Here is a 17,992-nt window from a genome sequence, read left to right as displayed (position 1 = left end):
CATTAAGATTTTTTAATTATTCATTATTTAATGACACAGTGTAAAAAATCTTAATGAAAGGCTTCATTTTCTATATGTAAAATAAAAACTGATTTATTTATTTTCTTTTAAAACACAGTGATGGCCTTGTACCTTAAACAGTACCTTTTTTTCTGAGAGTGAACAATGAGTAAGCATTGTTCTCCTTCTGTCACTCACTCGACGTTGTGTCGATGTAGTGACACTAGGGGTCGTTCTTGAGAGCCCCGATCACCTCAGAGCTTTGAGAAAAGACCAATGAGAACTGGCGAGTGGAATTTGCATGCCACTCCCCTAGACATACGGGTATAAAAGGGAGCTGGAACGCAGGATTCATTCAGATTTTTTCTTCGGAGCCGAGCGGTTGTACTATCAGCGAGCTGAATACTACTGCTGTTCCATTCACCTGTTAAGAAGCGTATGCTGTTGGATATACGGCGCATTTCCAGCGGCTTTCTATCCTTCTGCATGACGAGTGCAGATTTCGCCCCTGGGCGCTTCGACAGCGCTTAAAGAGTGTATATTCCTGCTAAAGAGTATATTTTCTCTATTAGAGCACACACATTGACGTTGAATGTCTTTTTAAAGACGCGTCTTTTTATAGATGCCTTTCCGTCTTTGTGTGATTCCTGGATGCGGTCGTTATCTCTCCGCCTCCGACGACCACGGGCGCTGCCTCACGTGTCTGGGTGGCGATCACACTGAGGTAGCATTTGTGGATGGTTCATGTTCTCATTGCGAGGATATGACCATGGCAACGTTGCGGTCGCGGCTTTCCTTCTTCCGAGGGAAAGCCACTCTAGCCGCCCCCCGCACTGTGCCTTCTACCCATGGGTGTGAGGCCGGCCCGGCTGGCACTAGAGGCAATTTGGGGAGTTCAATGTGCGCGGTCTCGCCGGGTAATTCCCCGCGGACCTCCCGTTCCCCAGCATGCTCGTTTGCACCCGTCCGGTTCTGAAATGAGACCAGCCCGTCTCATGGCCGGCTTGACGTCTCTTTTGGGGCCCGCGAGCAGGATGAGTCTTCGATTGCTGCATTGGAAAGCGCACTGGCGATGTCAGATGCTGAGGACTCGACTGGGCTGCCACCTTCGGGTCTGCCCGCCCAGTCTGAGGCCGACGCAAAGCTGACTGCCATGCTTGCCCGGGCCGCCGCGAGTATTGGGTTGGACTGGAACCCTCCAGCCTCCCCTGAGTGCTTGCAGCTTGATGATTGGTTCCTGGGTTTGGGGTGCCGCTCACGGAGGCCATCCAGCACATCTTGCCCCGGCGCGGCTCAAGATCCCGAGCCCGGCCGAGCCACACCTATGGCCAGTCAGTTGTAACGAGTCTTGAGGACGGCCCAAGAGGCCCTCCTCCTCAGTCGCTAACCCGCCCTATGCTGGGTACGCAGAGCAAGGTAAGTGCTTTGAGGTCCCCCTCAGCGCAGCCGCCTCGGGTCGAAGCAACGCTCCTCGACGTGGCGTTGCCTGCTCCTCCCTGCCGTGAGGCCCCACCCCCAGGTACGTCAGATGCGATCGTCCCCTTAGTGCCCCTCGCCCGGAGCTTGGACGCGTGGCTAACGCTTTCCAACCCGTCGCAGTGGCTGGCCAGGACCATCCGACTAAGCTACGCGATTCAGTTCGCCAGGCGCCCGCCCTGGTTCAGTGGCGTCCGCTTCACTTCAGTGCAGGGCGAGAATGCCGCCACCCTGCATGTGGAGATCACGACCCTTCTACACAAGGGGGTGATAGAGCCTATCCCTCCAGCCGAGATGGGGAAAGGGTTCTACAGCCCTTACTTCATCGTACCAAAGAAAGGCGGTGGGTTGCGGCCAACCTTGGACCTGCGAGTTCTGAACCGGGCCTTACACAAACTCCCGTTCAAGATGCTAACACAGAAACACATTCTGGCGTGCGTCCGGCATCAAGATTGGTTCGCGGCGGTAGACCTGAAGGACGCGTACTTTCACGTCTCGGTTCTACCTCGACACAGACCCTTCCTACGGTTTTCTTTTGACGACCAGGCCTATCAGTACAAGGTCCACCCCTTTGGCCTGTCCCTGTCCCCTCGCATCTTCACGAAAGTCGCAGAGGCAGCTCTTGCCCCGTTAAGGGAAGTGGGCATCCGCATACTCAACTACCTTGATGACTGGCTGATTCTAGCACACTCAGGCACCTCAGCTGTTTAGGGCTTCGGGTCAACTGGGAAAAGAGCAAGCTCTCCCCAGTTCAGAGCATCTCTTTTCTCAGTATGGAGTTAGACTCAGTCTCAATGATAGCACACCTCATGAGCGAGCGCATGCAGTCGGTGCTGAACTGCCTGAAGTCATTCAGGCGGAGGACAACAGTTCCACTGAAACACTTTCAGAGGCTCCTGGGGCATATGGCTTCCTCAGCGGCAGTCACGCTGCTCGGGTTGATGCATATGAGACTGCTTCAGCACTGACTTCAGACTCGTGTCCCGAGATGGGCATGGCGCTGCGGCACACATCGCGTAGCTATCACGCCGCTCTGCCGCCATTTATTCAGCCCTTGGACAGACCTTGCATTTCTATGGGCAGGAGTTCCCCTACAGCAAGTGTCCAGACGCCTCCAAACTGGGCTGGGGTGCTGTGTGCAACGGGCATGCAGTCGCCGGTTCCCGATCAGGACCACGTCTGGGTTGGCACATCAACTGCCTAGAGTTGCTGGCTGTACTACTCGCCCTGCGGAGGCTATTGCTGTTGATCCAGGGCAAGCATGTGTTGGTCCGGTCTGACAACACAGCAACAGTAGCATATATAGATCGCCAAGGCGGCGTACGCTCTCGTCGCATGTCGCAACTCGCCCACCATCTCCTCCTCTGGAGTCGGCAGCAGCTGAGGTCACTGCAGGCCACTCATATCCCGGGCAGCCTCAACGCCACAGCGGACATGCTGTCACGGCAGGCAACACTCAGCGGAGAGTGGAGACTCCACCCCCAGGTGGTCCAGCTGATTTGGAGTCGATCTGGCAAAGCACAGGTAGACCTGTTCGTTTCCCGGGAATTCTCCCAATGCCCGCTCTGGTATTCCCTGTCGGGAGCCCCCCTCGGGACAGATGCGCTGGCACACAGCTGGCCCCGGGGGCTGCGCAAATACGCATTCCCCCAAGTGAGCCTTCTTGCACAGACCCTGTGCAAGATCAGGGAGGACGAGGAACAAGTCACCCTCGTGGCCCCATACTGGCCCACTCAGACTTGGTTATCAGACTTCACGCTCCTCGTGACAGCACCTCCCTTGCGGATTCCCCTGAGGAAGGACCCTCTGGCATCTGCACCCAGACCTCTGGAATCTCCATGTCTGGCCCCTGGACGGGACACGAAAGGTCTAAGCGGTCTACCACCAGCAGTCGTAGACACGATCACTCAAGCCAGAGCTCCCTCTACCAGGCAACTTTGTGCCCTAAAGTGGTGCTTATTCACAAATTGGTGTTCTTCCCGAGCCGAAGACCCCCAGAGATGCGCAGTCGGGTCAGAGCCCTCATTTCTGCAGGAGAGGCTGGAGGGGCGGCTGTCCCCCTCCACCTTGAAGGTTTATGTAGCCACTATAGCGGCTCACCACGACGCAGTCGACGGTAATGTCCCTTGGACAGCACGACCTGATCATCAGGTTCCTCAAAGGCGCCCGGAGGCTTAATTCTCCCAGGCCATGCTTCTTCCCCTCATGGGATCTCACCGTGGTCCTCCTGGGCCTTCAGAGAGCCCCATTTGAGCCGCTAGAGTCAGTCGAGCTGAAAGCCCTCTCCTTAATGATGGCCCTCCTGATTGCGCTCACCTCCATCAAGAGGATGAGGGACCTGCAATCATTTTCTGTCAGCGACAGAGTGATCCTGAGACCCCGACCGGGCTATGTGCCCAAGGTTCCCACGGCCCCCTTCAGGGATCAGGTGGTGAACCTGCAAGCGCTGCCCCGGGAGAAGGCAGACCCAGCCCTGTCGTTGCTGTGTCCGGTGCGTGCTTTGCGCACCTACTTGGATCGCACGCAGAGCTTTAGACGCTCTGAGCAGCTCTTTGTCTGCTTTGGTGTAGAGCGGAAAGGGAATGCCATTGCATTGGCCTACCAGACCCAGGCCGTGCCTGCCCCCTTGCAGGTTCGAGCACACTCTACAAGGAGTGTGGCGTCCTCGTGGGCACTGGCCAATGGCACCTCTCTAACAGACATCTGCAGAGCAGCGGGCTGGGCAACACCCAGTACTTTCGCAAGATTTTACAATCACCAGGTTGAGCTGGTTTCGTCCCGTGTTCTTTCAGGTACGAACAGGTAGAGTTCGGTGATACGGAACAGCTGGCCGGGTGAATCGCTTGCGTATAGCGCCTTTCCCCTCCCCTGAGGCGAAAAAGTGCGCTTTACCCTCAGTCGAGTTCATGAAGTCGTGGACCCTGGATTTCCTTCCTCCCTAGCCCTATGGTTCACGAACTCGGCGGAGGAGTTCGCAGCCAGCCCCACTACGGGGTCTAATATGCCCTGTACTGGGATAGGTGCTCCACAGGTGCCGATTACTCTGGTAATGTATATTCCGCGGTTCGGTCTCCCTGTTGGCAGACCCGTGTCACAACGCTGTACTAGCTGCTGAAATGGCCGGGACCCTGTCTCGGCTCCTCAGCACAAAACCTGAATGAATCCTGCATTCCAGCTCCCTTTTATACCCGTATGTCCGGGGGAGTGGCATGCAAATTCCACTCACCAATTCTCATTGGCCTTTTCTCAAAGATCTGAGGTGATCGGGGCTCTCAAGAGTGACCCCTAGTGTCACTACATCGACACAACGTCTCGTTCCCTCCATCAGGGAACAGAGGTTACAACAGTAACTGAGACATTGCTCTCTCTGCTGTAAAGACTGTATTTTTCTTTTTTTTAATAAATTAAATTAAAAACATTACCATACAGCTAATACTACCATGATGTATCAATACCTTATATTAAAAAAAGAAAAGTGAAACTTTATAATTTTAAAAGATTATGCTTTCTGCTTTGAGTTTAAAAAAAAATATAAACAAACATGAAAATAATGTTCATTTATCTAGGCTTCATGAGATTCACCTACAGTAAATCTCCATCTATGAAAATATCGTAAAGATCAGGGTTCTTTGTCAGACACAAGCTTTGTAGGGCTATCTTGATTCCTGACAGAAATGTAGTTCCATAGTCTCCATCAAGGCATTGTGATGTCCCACTGACAGGAAACTGGCACCACTGTCACCACAGACACACGTGACACTGGCGTGGAACATGTGTTTCTGGCAGCTTCATGGTCTAATCTCCCATGCATTCTCCTCCCACTTAATGTCACCAACAAAGGCTGCTGTCACTCCCTTTACACAAGCACTGCTCGCAATTCTAATAGCTGCAGGCAAAACTAATCTTACTGCTAGATATACATTACAATAGGGATTAATACTGCCATGCTCATCAAGTCTTCCTCAGGGAGACAGTTGTCTGTGTCTGCACATAAAAAGAGGTTTATGTCCACAACTAACCATCTGTCTGTTGTCACAGTTATGTAATTCTTCTCTTATGCTTATGTTATGTATATGAATTTCAAATGAATTTACAATAATAATGATGGAGTTGTTTTACAAAACAACGTATGTATTTTTGTTTTATTTGTTTAAAATAAATTACTTTATATGTCCAGACCTTTTTTGTTGTTGTTGTAACAAATGTACTTCTTTCGCTGGAAATGCAGCATTTAATTAATTTTCTTGCCTTTTCAATGAAAATAAAAAAAATATAAAAATACTAGAAAGAGGTAAAAATATTTCCTGTATTTGCAATGTTAGAAACCAAATAGCTGTCTTACTGTAAGACAAATTAGTGGTGATTAATCAAGACTATGTATTAATCAAATAAATAACATATTGTGTATGTGACCATTGAAACTAACAACATGGCTATGCTGGTCCACCAGCTAGACCAGCACTAACCACATAAACCAGCTAGATCTAGGTTAGGCTGGTCTTTACAGCAGAGAGAGCAACAATTCTTACTCATTGTTCACTCTCAGAAAAAAAAGGTACTGTTTAAGGTACAAGGCCATCACTGTGGTACCCTTGTTTTGGATATTTGTACCCTTAAAGATACAAAAAAGTACTTTTTCTGTTATTCTCAGAGGAACAAAACATATGAATGTACCTTTAAAAGGTACACAATAGGTCCTTAGGGTACAATTGTGTACCCAAAACAAGTTTTATATTTGAACTAGAGATAGAGAAAAGGTCCCCCTGAGGGTTCAACCACCATTTTTCCTGAGAGTGTTTGTAAGGGTGCTTTCACACTAGCACTTATGGTGCGCACCCGGGGTCGAATGACATCAAAGTTCAGTTCGTTTGGATAATGTGAACACTGTTTTCCAAACTCGGGTGCGCACCCGTGAACCGCACCCGGGTCATCTTGAAACGGTGGTCTGGGGTATGGTTCATGTGAACTCTGGTACGGTTTGCTGCTGTTGTACCAAACTGCGGAAGTGAACCGCTTTTGATGACATATAATTTGCATCTTTGCAGGCTCGTGATCGCAATTATTGTGGTATAATCCATTTCTCATACCTGCTTGTCTCCAAATAAATCCCCTTTAGAGAGCAGCTCACATTCATCACATCTCTTGCAACGCATCCGCGGGCTCACGGAAGACAGTCACTAATACTCATCACACCATTACAAATTCAATGCATCCGCAGGAGACAAACACAAGTGTCGTTCTGTGCATGGCAAGTTTTCGTGGTAAATCCAAAGAGACAAACTTTAACACTTCGCTTAACACAGTGATATCTTCTTGAGTGGTTACCTAGTTACAGTGGTAAACAGCTGCCACTTGTACTCACGTTGATGATGTAATCGGACTGCGGTTTGGACCCAAATAATACGATGTGAACAGAGACCAGTGGGAGGGGGAGGAAATAAACGGGTTTGGTCCAAGCAATCGAACCAAGTGTGAAAGCACCCTAAAAGTTGTATGTAGTAGTTTCTAACTTAAAGGATGTCTTTCTCAGAGCATGTTACCAAGTGTGTCCTTTCTTTTCACAGCACGTAATGTGCCAGAAACCCAGCCTAGCTTTCTGTCTCCAAAGGGGTCATCCAGCTCCAAGATGGTCCTCCGAGGAGAGCAGCTTCTTCTGGAGTGTATAGCAGCTGGAGTGTGAGTGTCGACTAAAAAACACAACATTCTTTAGCATTAGTTCGTGATTACATGTTATTTGCTGATTTAATCAAATCATTAACAACATACAAATTTACCTGTCTTTCCTTTTTTATCTACTCACCCAGCCCAACACCTACCATTAACTGGTTTAAAAGAGGAGGAGACCTGCCATTACAAAAAGTCAAGCTTGAAAACTTTAATAAGACATTACGCATCCACAATGTATCCGAAGAAGACTCTGGTGGATACACCTGCATGGCCAGCAACAAGATCGGCAGTATTCGCCACTCGGTTGAAGTTCAGGTCAAAGGTGAGCCATAGAGATGATTAATGTGTATTGTTGATGAGATTGGTACTGTTTTTTGGTCTTACTTCTACTTATTCCTTATTTCTGTGTACAGCTGCTCCTTATTGGCTAGATAAGCCCACCAATCTGGTGCTTGCTCCTGATGAGAGTGGACGATTAGTGTGTCGTGCCAGTGGGAACCCTAAACCCACTATCCAATGGCTGGTAAATGGGGAACCTATAGAGAGTGAGTCAGTGGTTTCCTTTCTTGTTGTAGAACTAGTGTTGCACGGTATACAGGTGCTACGGTGCTACCGCGGAACTCAAGCTTTAAAATACCACAGTATACCACAGTATTTTTCAAATGGTATTATTGTAATAGAGCAAAGTCCTCCTTCAGTTTTCTGTGAAATTAAAGAGTCACTGGAATACATGGCAATGCTACATAAAAGTAAAGAAATTAAGGTCACATCCACATTAATCCGTTTAAGTTTCAAACCTCCGTATTGTGTTTCTTAACACCCTGTCTACACTGGACGCGAGCTTCACGAAGGGTAGCACCAACAGTAAGCCCAGTTCTATTGCTGAAGCCCTGCAGAGCTATTCCAGTTACTCTATCATCCCATCTGTCTGAATTAAAATAATTGTACTTACCAAATATCATACCTTAGTATCTTTTTATCATGAATTTAGTTTGTTACATATTTAAATTACTTCTGACTGCTACATTAACCTCCTGAGACCCGAGCTTGACTGTTTTGTGCATTTTCCATTTCCCTTTTTGATTTGTAACTAGTAGCACCTAATAAACATATGTGGACATTGGGACTAAGTTGTGACATTTTAAATAATACCAAGCTATAGAAAGTCAGATTTCTTTTCATCAAATTGTTTATTATGTTTTCAGCAGTGTTGGTTATTCATGTTTTGGAGACATTGCAGACATAACATAGAAAGATAGCATTAATAATTCTGATTCAAAGGACTGGCCAGTATCATCAAATCACTGCCAAGTATGTTAAAATGAAATTGTACATTATAAATTCTGAATCTATGTACTGATTACCATTTTCCCTTTCTGCCAAACAATATCTGCAGTGATGCACTGCATACAGAGAGCTATAGGATGCTCCCTTGCTCCCTATTTAGTGAATGACTTTACCTCCAGTGTGCTGTTTGTCTGCACTGGTCTCAGAGCAGTTCGAAATGCACCTTACTTTCATCTAAACTCCATATAAAGCCTCTGAAAGCAAAATTTTTCAGCTTTTGGAAGAACCCATTGATCCTCAATCTGAAAATGCACAGTAAATATAGGACTGCATTTACTAATGTTAATGAATAGAACCATATTGTACAGTGATGACAAAATCAAATATAATAAAATTTATATAAAAATGAAGCGAAATGACCCACAGATGTGTTAATGTGGAAAGTTATTCAAAATAACTAAAGTTTTTTAAACTTTTGAGGGAATAATGTCCCAAAATCCATGTATGTGGATGTCGTGTTTATCAGCGTGCTGACACACAAACAATGAATGAATGTTTGAAAGCGGCGTATCAAACAAAACTAGAGTATTCAATGTATTCAATATACAATGTATTCTTTACACCCAAAATGGTTTCAATAAAAAAACAAAAAGAGTTATCTTACCAGAGGTGCTTTTGTTGGCTCTGCGCCAGTAGAAGCACTTCAAGGAAATCAACGCCATGCTGTTATGTCACATGACTCGGTGCGCCATATATTTAACCATTAAAAGACTGTCTAGAGTCTTGTGAACAGTATTCAGTTGGTTTAAATGTATTTAAATTATGTGTTGCGTAAAGCGAAGCCAAAATACAATGTCCACACATGTGGACACGGGGTCGCAAGAGGTTAAAGCCAGCTCGTGATGTTTTTGGTCTCTTAGCTACTTATTTAAATATTATTTTGTGTCTAACCACATGTTTACGCAGCTTTAGCAACAATAACATTACTATAATAATTATATAATAAGTAAATGTTTATACCAGTAGTTTTCCATTGAAAATAAAGGTTATTTTTCCTGTTTAACTCTTGCTGAAGACTTCTCGAGCTCACAGCTGATTAATCCATGCTTTCTGCACATCATTTAGAATATTCATAAAGGCCTAATACAGAACTATACTATTTTTAAATAAAAATGGCCGTGGCCTAATACAGAACTATACCATTTTTAAATAATAATAGTTTTATATTTAATACAGTAACAATAATATTTTGGCGAAAAACAACAAGAATGAATACAAGAACAGAATAGACACTACATTCAGCCCATACATCCAACAATGTATCCAAACAACATTAGCGGTATTGTGATACTACTTAGTAACGTGATATTTTAGCTGCTATCATAACATAAGACCTTTTTAAGGTATCAAATCAAAACAGTGATGCATCCTTTTCTCTTCTCTTTGTGTAACTTTAGGTTCACTGCCAAACCCAAACCAAAAAGTTCTTGGTGACACCATAATATTCAATTCAGTGCAGATTGGCAGCAGTGCAGTGTATCAGTGCAATGCCTCCAACGAGCATGGTTACCTACTGACCAATGCATTTGTCAACATCCTGGGTAGGAAATAATTCAATCATGAGTCAATCAGAATACATAATATTCAGACACAGGTTGTGAAATGTTGTTGTTGCATCGTCATAGACATGGCTCCACGAATGCTAGGCCCAAAGAACCAGCTGATCAAAGTCATTGAAAATAACAGGACCTTCCTTGACTGTCCTTTCTTTGGTTCACCAATCCCTTCACTGCGCTGGTGAGCTTGACTTTGATTTATTGAGATTAGACAAACAGAGATTAGATAAGAGAATTTAATGTAATTCATACTGTATACGTGTGTGTGCTCAGGTTTAAGAATGGCCTAGGCAGTGGTCTGGATGGTGGTCAGTACAAACTGTACCACAATGGTACTTTGGAGATCACACAAGCTCGGCCAGAAGACCAGGGCACATACACCTGCGTCGCCAGCAACATCCTGGGCCAGATGGAGAATCAGGTGCGCCTGGAGGTCAAAGGTACGACTCAGACTAACCAGAAACAATAATGCCTTGCAGTTCATTATTAAACATTCAAATCAAACATTGCATGTTATACATTAGGGGTTGGTGAATATATTGCTTTTCCGGTGCATTACGATCTTCATTTGAATGATCCCAATATTGATTCTTAAATCACAAGATCGATGCAAATAAACCAATTGCATACGTGACCAAATTTTGTGCTGTGCAACTGAAAATGCCAGTGATTAGCCATTGGCTGGTAAATGTTCAGATTTCACTCACCAGTGAAGAAGTTCAGCATCCAGATCCTTTCACTGCGTGAAAACTTTGAGAGTAAAAATTTGGTTTGGCTTGTTCCATGTAATGTGTGTCCAAAGACGAGATCTAAGCAATCCATTTGTAATTGAATAATGTCTCTAAAATACCCTTTCTGTTTTTTACAATCAGTTGTTGTTCAAATAAAAAAAACAATAGAAACATTTAATTATAATCAAACATAGCACCATTGCTGGTATTCTTAAAGAGCACTTGTTCTACAAGTCAATGTACTGTAAATACTTGCAAACAGTATGAATATGTATGTAAACATGTGGCCAAAATGACGAAACAATAATAATAAAATGTACAGAAAATGTCATAATGTACCAAGTTAGAATGTCCCCTGTATAAAAATGACAGCATTAGCTGAGAGAGAATTTCTTTTATATTTAATCAAACTGGACATTATAACTGAAATATACCTAAATGAATTGGATTCTAATCAAATTGGAATCGAATCAAAAGCTTTAAAATCTGAATCTAATCGAATCAGGAAATCTGTATCAATACCCAACCCTATTATACATGCGTGAACCTGTGAATGCCCTCATATTTGATATTTATGTGTGTTGTTCTTCATTCCAGAGCCTACAAGGATAGTGCGAGTCCCAGAGCATGTCACCAAACCTAGAGGAAGCACGGTTCGCTTTGACTGTCAAGAAAAACATGATCCATCCCTCCCTGCTACAGTCACATGGCTGAAAGATGATAAGCCTCTAAGCTTCAGCTGGATGTAATACAACATAACACTATACTTAATATTACAGTAATTAAATCTAACATTATCATTATTTACTGTTTTAGACTTTAAAAGGATAAATTCTTTATCTTTAATTTTTTTTTACTTTTTAAAGACCCAGTGAAATCATTGTTGAACAGCTGACACTGGGGTGAGAAATAACGAAGGGCTCATCCTTGTTTTTTAAATAGCCAATAGACCAAAGTGACGTTGCCAAAGTATTGGTTTATAGCCTTTAGTTTACATTAAAGATGTGAACCATGATTTGCTACTTGCTATTGCTAGTTGGTTGCAGGTAATTTTAGGGGGAAGGACATTTTTATTCTAGAGAGCATTTTACTGGGAAGAAATTTGAATGCATCCCTGAGTGAGTGCCAGATGAGTCATCAATATTTTTATGTCAGTTTTCCTGGAAAAGAAAGATCGTATATTTTTTTCAAATTTTAGGAGTACATTAGAATATAAATAGATAGCTTCAAAGTTAAAAGACATGGAGTAATAGCTGAAAAATCCTGAATCTGATGTCTAATGTCTGCATGTTTTAGGGGCCGGTTGAAAAAGGATGATCAATCCTTGATTATTACCAATATAAATCCAGATGATGGGGGAACCTACACATGCACTTCTAAAACTGAAATAGATGAAGACTCTGCTTCAGCTCGCCTTACAGTTATAGGTACACACACATACATACACTTACTATACAGTCTGATAAACTGCTTTTGACAATGTTGTCAGTTCCATTTGTATGAATCTTTTTTCACGTTGCTAATGGCTAGGTACTGACTCACTCCATAATGGTTACTAAATAGATATGGACATGTGGGTTAGTAACATGTGACATATCAAGAGAATATTAAACTGCCCTAAACTATTATTTTTCTTTTGTAACTTGTAGTTCTGTCTCTTTTACTTTTCAAATTAACACTACAATACTTTCTGTTATGAAAATGTAGCACCTTAAATAGTTTTCTTGAAGATTAATACTAAGGTATGGCTCCTGCTTTAGCTTTAGTGTTTTTCTTTTTTTATATTTATTTACTAATAACCCTAACCCTTGCCCTTTGCCCTTTGACCTTTACATCATAGAGGATGACATCTCATCTGCCTCAAATCGTAGTGCCTCTGCAGGTAACATATCTAGGACAGTTATTCCTAAAATCCAATGAAAGGATCTAATAATCAATATCTTTTTTATATTGTGATTGTTTATTTTTGAAATGAAGAGTAGCAAGTGCTTGTTTAAGTTAACATGCCTGATTAGCTTGTTATCCTCCTGCAGGTCGACCCGACCCCCCTCAGGATCTTGAGCTATCTGACCCATCAGCTCGCAGTGTCAGACTCACCTGGGTGCCTGGGGATGAAAACAACAGCCCTGTTACACGTAAGACCAATAAAACAAATTGATACTTGACCTTATTCAAACACCCGCCTTTAACACCCTACTTCATACATTACTACAGATTTCCTAGTACAATTTGAAGAGGACAGGTGGGAGCCGGGGAAGTGGCAGAACCTGTCTACACATGATGGCAACCTAAACTCAGTTAACCTGCAGCTATCACCCTTTGTCAACTACCAGTTCAGAGTTATTGCAATCAATGCTGTGGGCCAGAGTCAACCCAGCCACCCCTCTGCACGCTATCAGACCAGTGGAGCTCGTAAGTATTCAGTTAAATAGAATGCACAGCATAAGGATAAGAAATTATGGTATTAGAGATTGTTGGTTAAATATATATAAATATACTTGTACATCATTCAATACTGAAAATTATCAATAAAAAAAATTATCTAATTAAAGATTGTGGATGTCGATTTAACGTGCTTATTCAGTGTGATTAAATGACACAAACATTAAAAGGGAACATTATAAGGAATTTTTTACTACCATCGGAGCAATTCAAGTTTGAGGACCACCTTTTTGTTTTCACGAGTCCAACTCAGCAGGGTGCAGTAAGTGCAACTCCAGCTGAACAGGCAATGCACAGCTGTACAGGCAACAAATCACACTTAGTGACAGCAGACATGCCAAGATGAGGTCATGTTCAGGCGTTCAAACACAGCTGGGAGCGCAACACTGAATGCAAGGGTTTCGAGAGATTTCAAACTACATTTAGCTTGACACCACGTCCTTAAAACGCTGTGTTTATGACGAGACGCAACCCAAGTGAGACGCTCCAAAAGTGTCCGTCTGATGTATATGTACATAGACCTTAGAAAAGCCCTTAAAATAAGTTTCAATTGCAAAATGGATTGCTTTGGTTAGTAGGCCAGTTGATAGGCTAATGTTCAATGAAGTGGAAATAAACAATGCTATATTGCTATAGTGTATTTGTCAGTGTTGTACTTGTCTTCCAAAATAATGTAATGTATTTGAATTATCTGAATTATTATAGGCCTATTTGTTAGATATATTATATTTACAGTATAATCATTTTAATATAATTATTCAATCATATATTTAATTATTTTTATTTGGGGGCCTTTCTCTGAAAATATTGATTATGTGATGTTGATTAATTGCAATTAATTTGATTAATTAATCAGCATATCATGTAATTAATTCTATTAAAAATGTTAACTGATTGACAGCCCTTTTAAAAATGTATTATGTTTCCCAAATATGTGTGTGTGCTATGAGTTTAAATGCATATTTGAGTATTGTGACATTAGTTTAGCAACAGGCAGCTCACTAGGTTTTGATACATTTACTAACTTGTGGTGCTGTATTTCAGCTCCTGATGTTGTCCCAAGTAATCTTAAAGGCTGGGGAAGTAAGAAAAACAATATGGAGATCACATGGCAGGTAAAAAGACCAGACACATGTTGTAAAACCAATCTTAAAAAAGCAGAGAGATGTGACTCTAAGCTGATGAATCTGTATGCTACACAGGCCCTGCAGAACACTGAAAGGAATGGGCCAAACCTGCGATATGTGCTCTGCTGGAGAATGAAAGACACAGAGGATGAGTGGAACAACATAACCACCACCAAAGCGAAGCACGTTGTTCATACTGCAGACACCTATGTTCCTTATGAGATCAAAATACAAGCTGTGAATGACTTTGGACATGGTCCGGAGTCAAACGTAGTCATTGGTTATTCTGGGGAAGACAGTAAGTACAGATATTTTGGCTCTGTGGAATACTTGATTCTGACTGGTCAATCGCAGCACTCTGCAGTCAAATATTTTTAATATAATGACCGTTAAAGTGTATAATTGACCGCTGTCCCATGCAACCGATTTCCTGCATGGTTGTTGAAACGTGTTCAATGGAATGAGGAAGCGGGAGATGGTGTTTCCAACTCAGGAATGTCATTTTTTATTGATGCACCCAAAATAAAACACGTTTGCCTAAAGCGTAACGGTGAAGCTTCAGCCTCTCAAATAATAGATGGCAGCGGCCAACACACTAATAGCTTCGGGTGTCTGTCTCACTCATCCTCTACACTCTGAGGTCATACCCCTTTTATTTCCCCCATCTCTCACTGCGAACACAGAAACAAGCAATTACCAGCAGTTCATCTCAGGTGACAACCCTTACCGCTTACTCTCTTTCCAGACGAATGCTCGACCATACCCTCACCTCCACAGTTTTACTACTTTTATTGTCTCTTATTGCATTCCATGGTGTCTTTCTTCTCACATAATAAAATTAGTTTGACTAAGGCTGTCAATTTATCACGTTAATTTAATGCAATTAATTATATAAAAAATAATGCGTAAAAAAACAAAAACAAAACGCAATTAATCACTCCAACATAATAAGGAATTTTCCTACCAACGGCAACCTTCAAGTGCCACCTCCTTGTTTTTGAGAGTCTCAGTCAGTAGGGGCAGTAAGCGCAGCTCCAGTTGTATAGGCAACGAGCAGCTGTACAGACAACTAACCAAAATCTGGTCAAAAATAGCTGGACGAAGTGGAGTGCAGGGGTCTCGAGTGTTTTTTAAAGTTTCCAACTACATTTAACTTGACACACTGTCCTAAAAACGTGGCATGTATGGCTAGAGATGCTGAAAACCAATTGAATGTGATGCAACCACAGTGAGACGCTCCAAACGTGTACAGACAATTGCAAGAACGCATCCTGTGAGAACATCTCTTAAATCTACCTTGGATAGATTGATGAAATCAGTTGCAAAATGGATTGCTGTGGACGTAGCTGTTGGCCAGTGAAAGTCTTATAGTAACGATATGGAAATAACCAAACATATTGACTTTTAAATTCACTCTTTGTATTGTCTTATCAATGCTTTACTTATCTACCACAATAATGTCATGTCTTTTAATTATCTAAATCATTATATTTCATATTAAATTTATAATTATTTTGCTATTTTTTTTGCTAATTATTTTTATATTATTATCTTTATTTGGGGGACTTTTTCTGCTAATATTTATATATGTGAATAATCTGATTAATTAATCGCGATATCATGTAATTAATTTGATTAATTAGATTCAGTTTGAATTGATTGACAGCCATAATTTTGACTAAAATCAATATTTCATGCCCTTTTATTGAAGTAGGTGTGTTATAGGCAGGATACAGTTAGCCCACAATTATTGCAAAATAAACCATTTCAGGGTGATTCAAGACCTCTCTGATTAATTTATGGTCCTAATTACCCTGTCAGGTTTATTTTGGGTTTATTTTCAGGAAATTGTAAATTTTCACTTACATTAACCACACTTTTATCAGTTAAGCATTTTTACTGTTTTTATTTGCACTGATACTATTTGTTTCATTCTCAGAACCATCCGCTGCACCAACAGCACTTAGAGTGTCGAAGATAAACAGCACAAAAGTAAATGTTCACTGGACCCCTGTGGACTCCAGCACTGTGAATGGAGAGTTTAGGGAGTACAAGGTGATTGGCCACATCTGCTACTTGTTCTGCTTTTACAAGGCAATATTGACAACATTTACAGATCTGATAACAGAACCAACTAGCATGTCTATCATCACAATTTCAGTTGTACTACTGGCGGGAGGCCAGCCTGATAAAGGGCCAGAGGGTGAACAAGACAAAGCTGCATAAAGGTTTCTTCACAACAGCAGACCATCCATCTGGCATTCTGACTGAACTCTTTCCTTATAGCAAATACAAAATGTACATGGTGGTGGCTAATAGAGAATACGAGGGACCACAAAGCAACACTGTGGAGTTTTACACCAAGGAGGGAGGTAGGAGTCACCATACACTGTGTGCTTTACATCGTATAAAGTTTTCACCTGCTTCAGTGACTTTTAGTGTATTTTATTACTAATATTTTAATGTCTAGCTATGATTAGATATCTAATATATGATACTGAGTATGAATAGCTTTCATAATCTCTTCATAGAGCCAGGGGCTCCAAAGTACTTCAAGATTCAGAGGCACACAGACGTGGTTCACCTGAAGTGGGACAAGCCTCTCGAGCCAAATGGTATCCTAATTGGATACACACTCCAGTACCACACAGGTGAGCACACCTTACACCAAACTTCAGACACAAGCTCAAACAGTGCCTGTAAATAGTAATTATTCTGCTTGGAAACCTGTGTGAAATTGATGGGAACTGACATTATTCATTAATATTTGAAAAATGGCTAACAGAAGTAATTGAAAAATGGCATAAAAAAGTGAAGTTATGAGAAAAGCACTAACATCATTTTTTTTTTTTTTTTGCATCCTGCCACTTGGTTTTATATTTTGTTATTTAATGCAATGACATTCATACATACTTGGCTTTAGCCACTGTAAACATACAAAGTTCATTTTCTGGGTTGGAATTACCCCAAACTAACTAAATTGGATCTAACTATCTTAAACCTTTCATTAGTGGAGGATTCCTGTTATTATTGTTTCACAAAATTTCTCCATTCTGTTCTATTCCAGTGAATGGGACTCAAGCGGGGGAGAGGAAGGTCCAGAGTTTTCCACCCAATGTGACGGAGTACATAATGAATGTGCCTCACCGTTTCACACGCTACAAGTTCTACCTAGCAGCTCGCACGCAGGTTGGGGCAGGAGAGGTGTACGCTGTGGAGTCGCCACATTTTGCAAATGAAGGTTAGTGAACAAAGTCTTGTGCTGTGTACTGTTTGTGTGAACTGTTAGTGAATCTGAGAGCAGAATCGTTGGATGTTCTTGTCTGCACTCCACCCTGTTGTTCTCTTTCCTTCTTAATCTCGCCTTGTAATACTTTCTGTCTCATTCACACTGTTTTTTCCTGATGCTTTGTGTTTCCTGCAGGGGTATGAATCTACAGCACCACGGAAAAGAAAACATATTTTTAGAGTTAAAAGAATAGTTCATCCAAAAACAAACATTCTGTCATAATTTACTCACCCTCATTTCGTTTCCAATCCCCATTACCTTTTTTTCTCTGCGGAACACAAAAGGAGATGTTTAAGGAGCATACAATATAATTTCAATACAGTGGCAGTTGATAGTGACTCACTTTAAAGCTTAAAA

General features: G+C 42.2%; 1 protein-coding gene across 14 annotated transcripts in view; it reads left to right on the top strand.

The window, feature by feature from the left end:
• nfasca (neurofascin homolog (chicken) a) overlaps positions 1 to 17,992 on the top strand; it is a 122,070-nt gene that overhangs the window by 74,990 nt on the left and 29,088 nt on the right. For 8 of the 14 annotated variants that reach the window (XM_051673210.1, XM_051673206.1, XM_051673208.1 and 5 more), the window contains 17 exons: positions 7,041 to 7,152; positions 7,281 to 7,465; positions 7,557 to 7,688; positions 9,888 to 10,031; positions 10,116 to 10,227; positions 10,320 to 10,486; positions 11,375 to 11,522; positions 12,074 to 12,204; positions 12,618 to 12,659; positions 12,811 to 12,912; positions 12,992 to 13,189; positions 14,264 to 14,334; positions 14,422 to 14,644; positions 16,286 to 16,401; positions 16,508 to 16,718; positions 16,878 to 16,997; positions 17,414 to 17,587. In XM_051673210.1, coding sequence (XP_051529170.1) covers positions 7,041 to 7,152; positions 7,281 to 7,465; positions 7,557 to 7,688; positions 9,888 to 10,031; positions 10,116 to 10,227; positions 10,320 to 10,486; positions 11,375 to 11,522; positions 12,074 to 12,204; positions 12,618 to 12,659; positions 12,811 to 12,912; positions 12,992 to 13,189; positions 14,264 to 14,334; positions 14,422 to 14,644; positions 16,286 to 16,401; positions 16,508 to 16,718; positions 16,878 to 16,997; positions 17,414 to 17,587 — 2,388 coding nt within the window. The remainder of the gene's footprint in view (positions 1 to 7,040; positions 7,153 to 7,280; positions 7,466 to 7,556; positions 7,689 to 9,887; positions 10,032 to 10,115; positions 10,228 to 10,319; positions 10,487 to 11,374; positions 11,523 to 12,073; positions 12,205 to 12,617; positions 12,660 to 12,810; positions 12,913 to 12,991; positions 13,190 to 14,263; positions 14,335 to 14,421; positions 14,645 to 16,285; positions 16,402 to 16,507; positions 16,719 to 16,877; positions 16,998 to 17,413; positions 17,588 to 17,992) is intronic. The other 6 variants (XM_051673219.1, XM_051673216.1, XM_051673209.1 and 3 more) reach the window with 1 other exon arrangement.

This window comes from Myxocyprinus asiaticus, chromosome 35 (assembly GCF_019703515.2).
Source record: "Myxocyprinus asiaticus isolate MX2 ecotype Aquarium Trade chromosome 35, UBuf_Myxa_2, whole genome shotgun sequence".
Taxonomy (NCBI): Eukaryota; Metazoa; Chordata; class Actinopteri; order Cypriniformes; family Catostomidae; genus Myxocyprinus; species Myxocyprinus asiaticus.
Note: the sequence above shows the minus strand (reverse complement) of the source record. Positions and strands in the feature narration are given on the sequence as shown.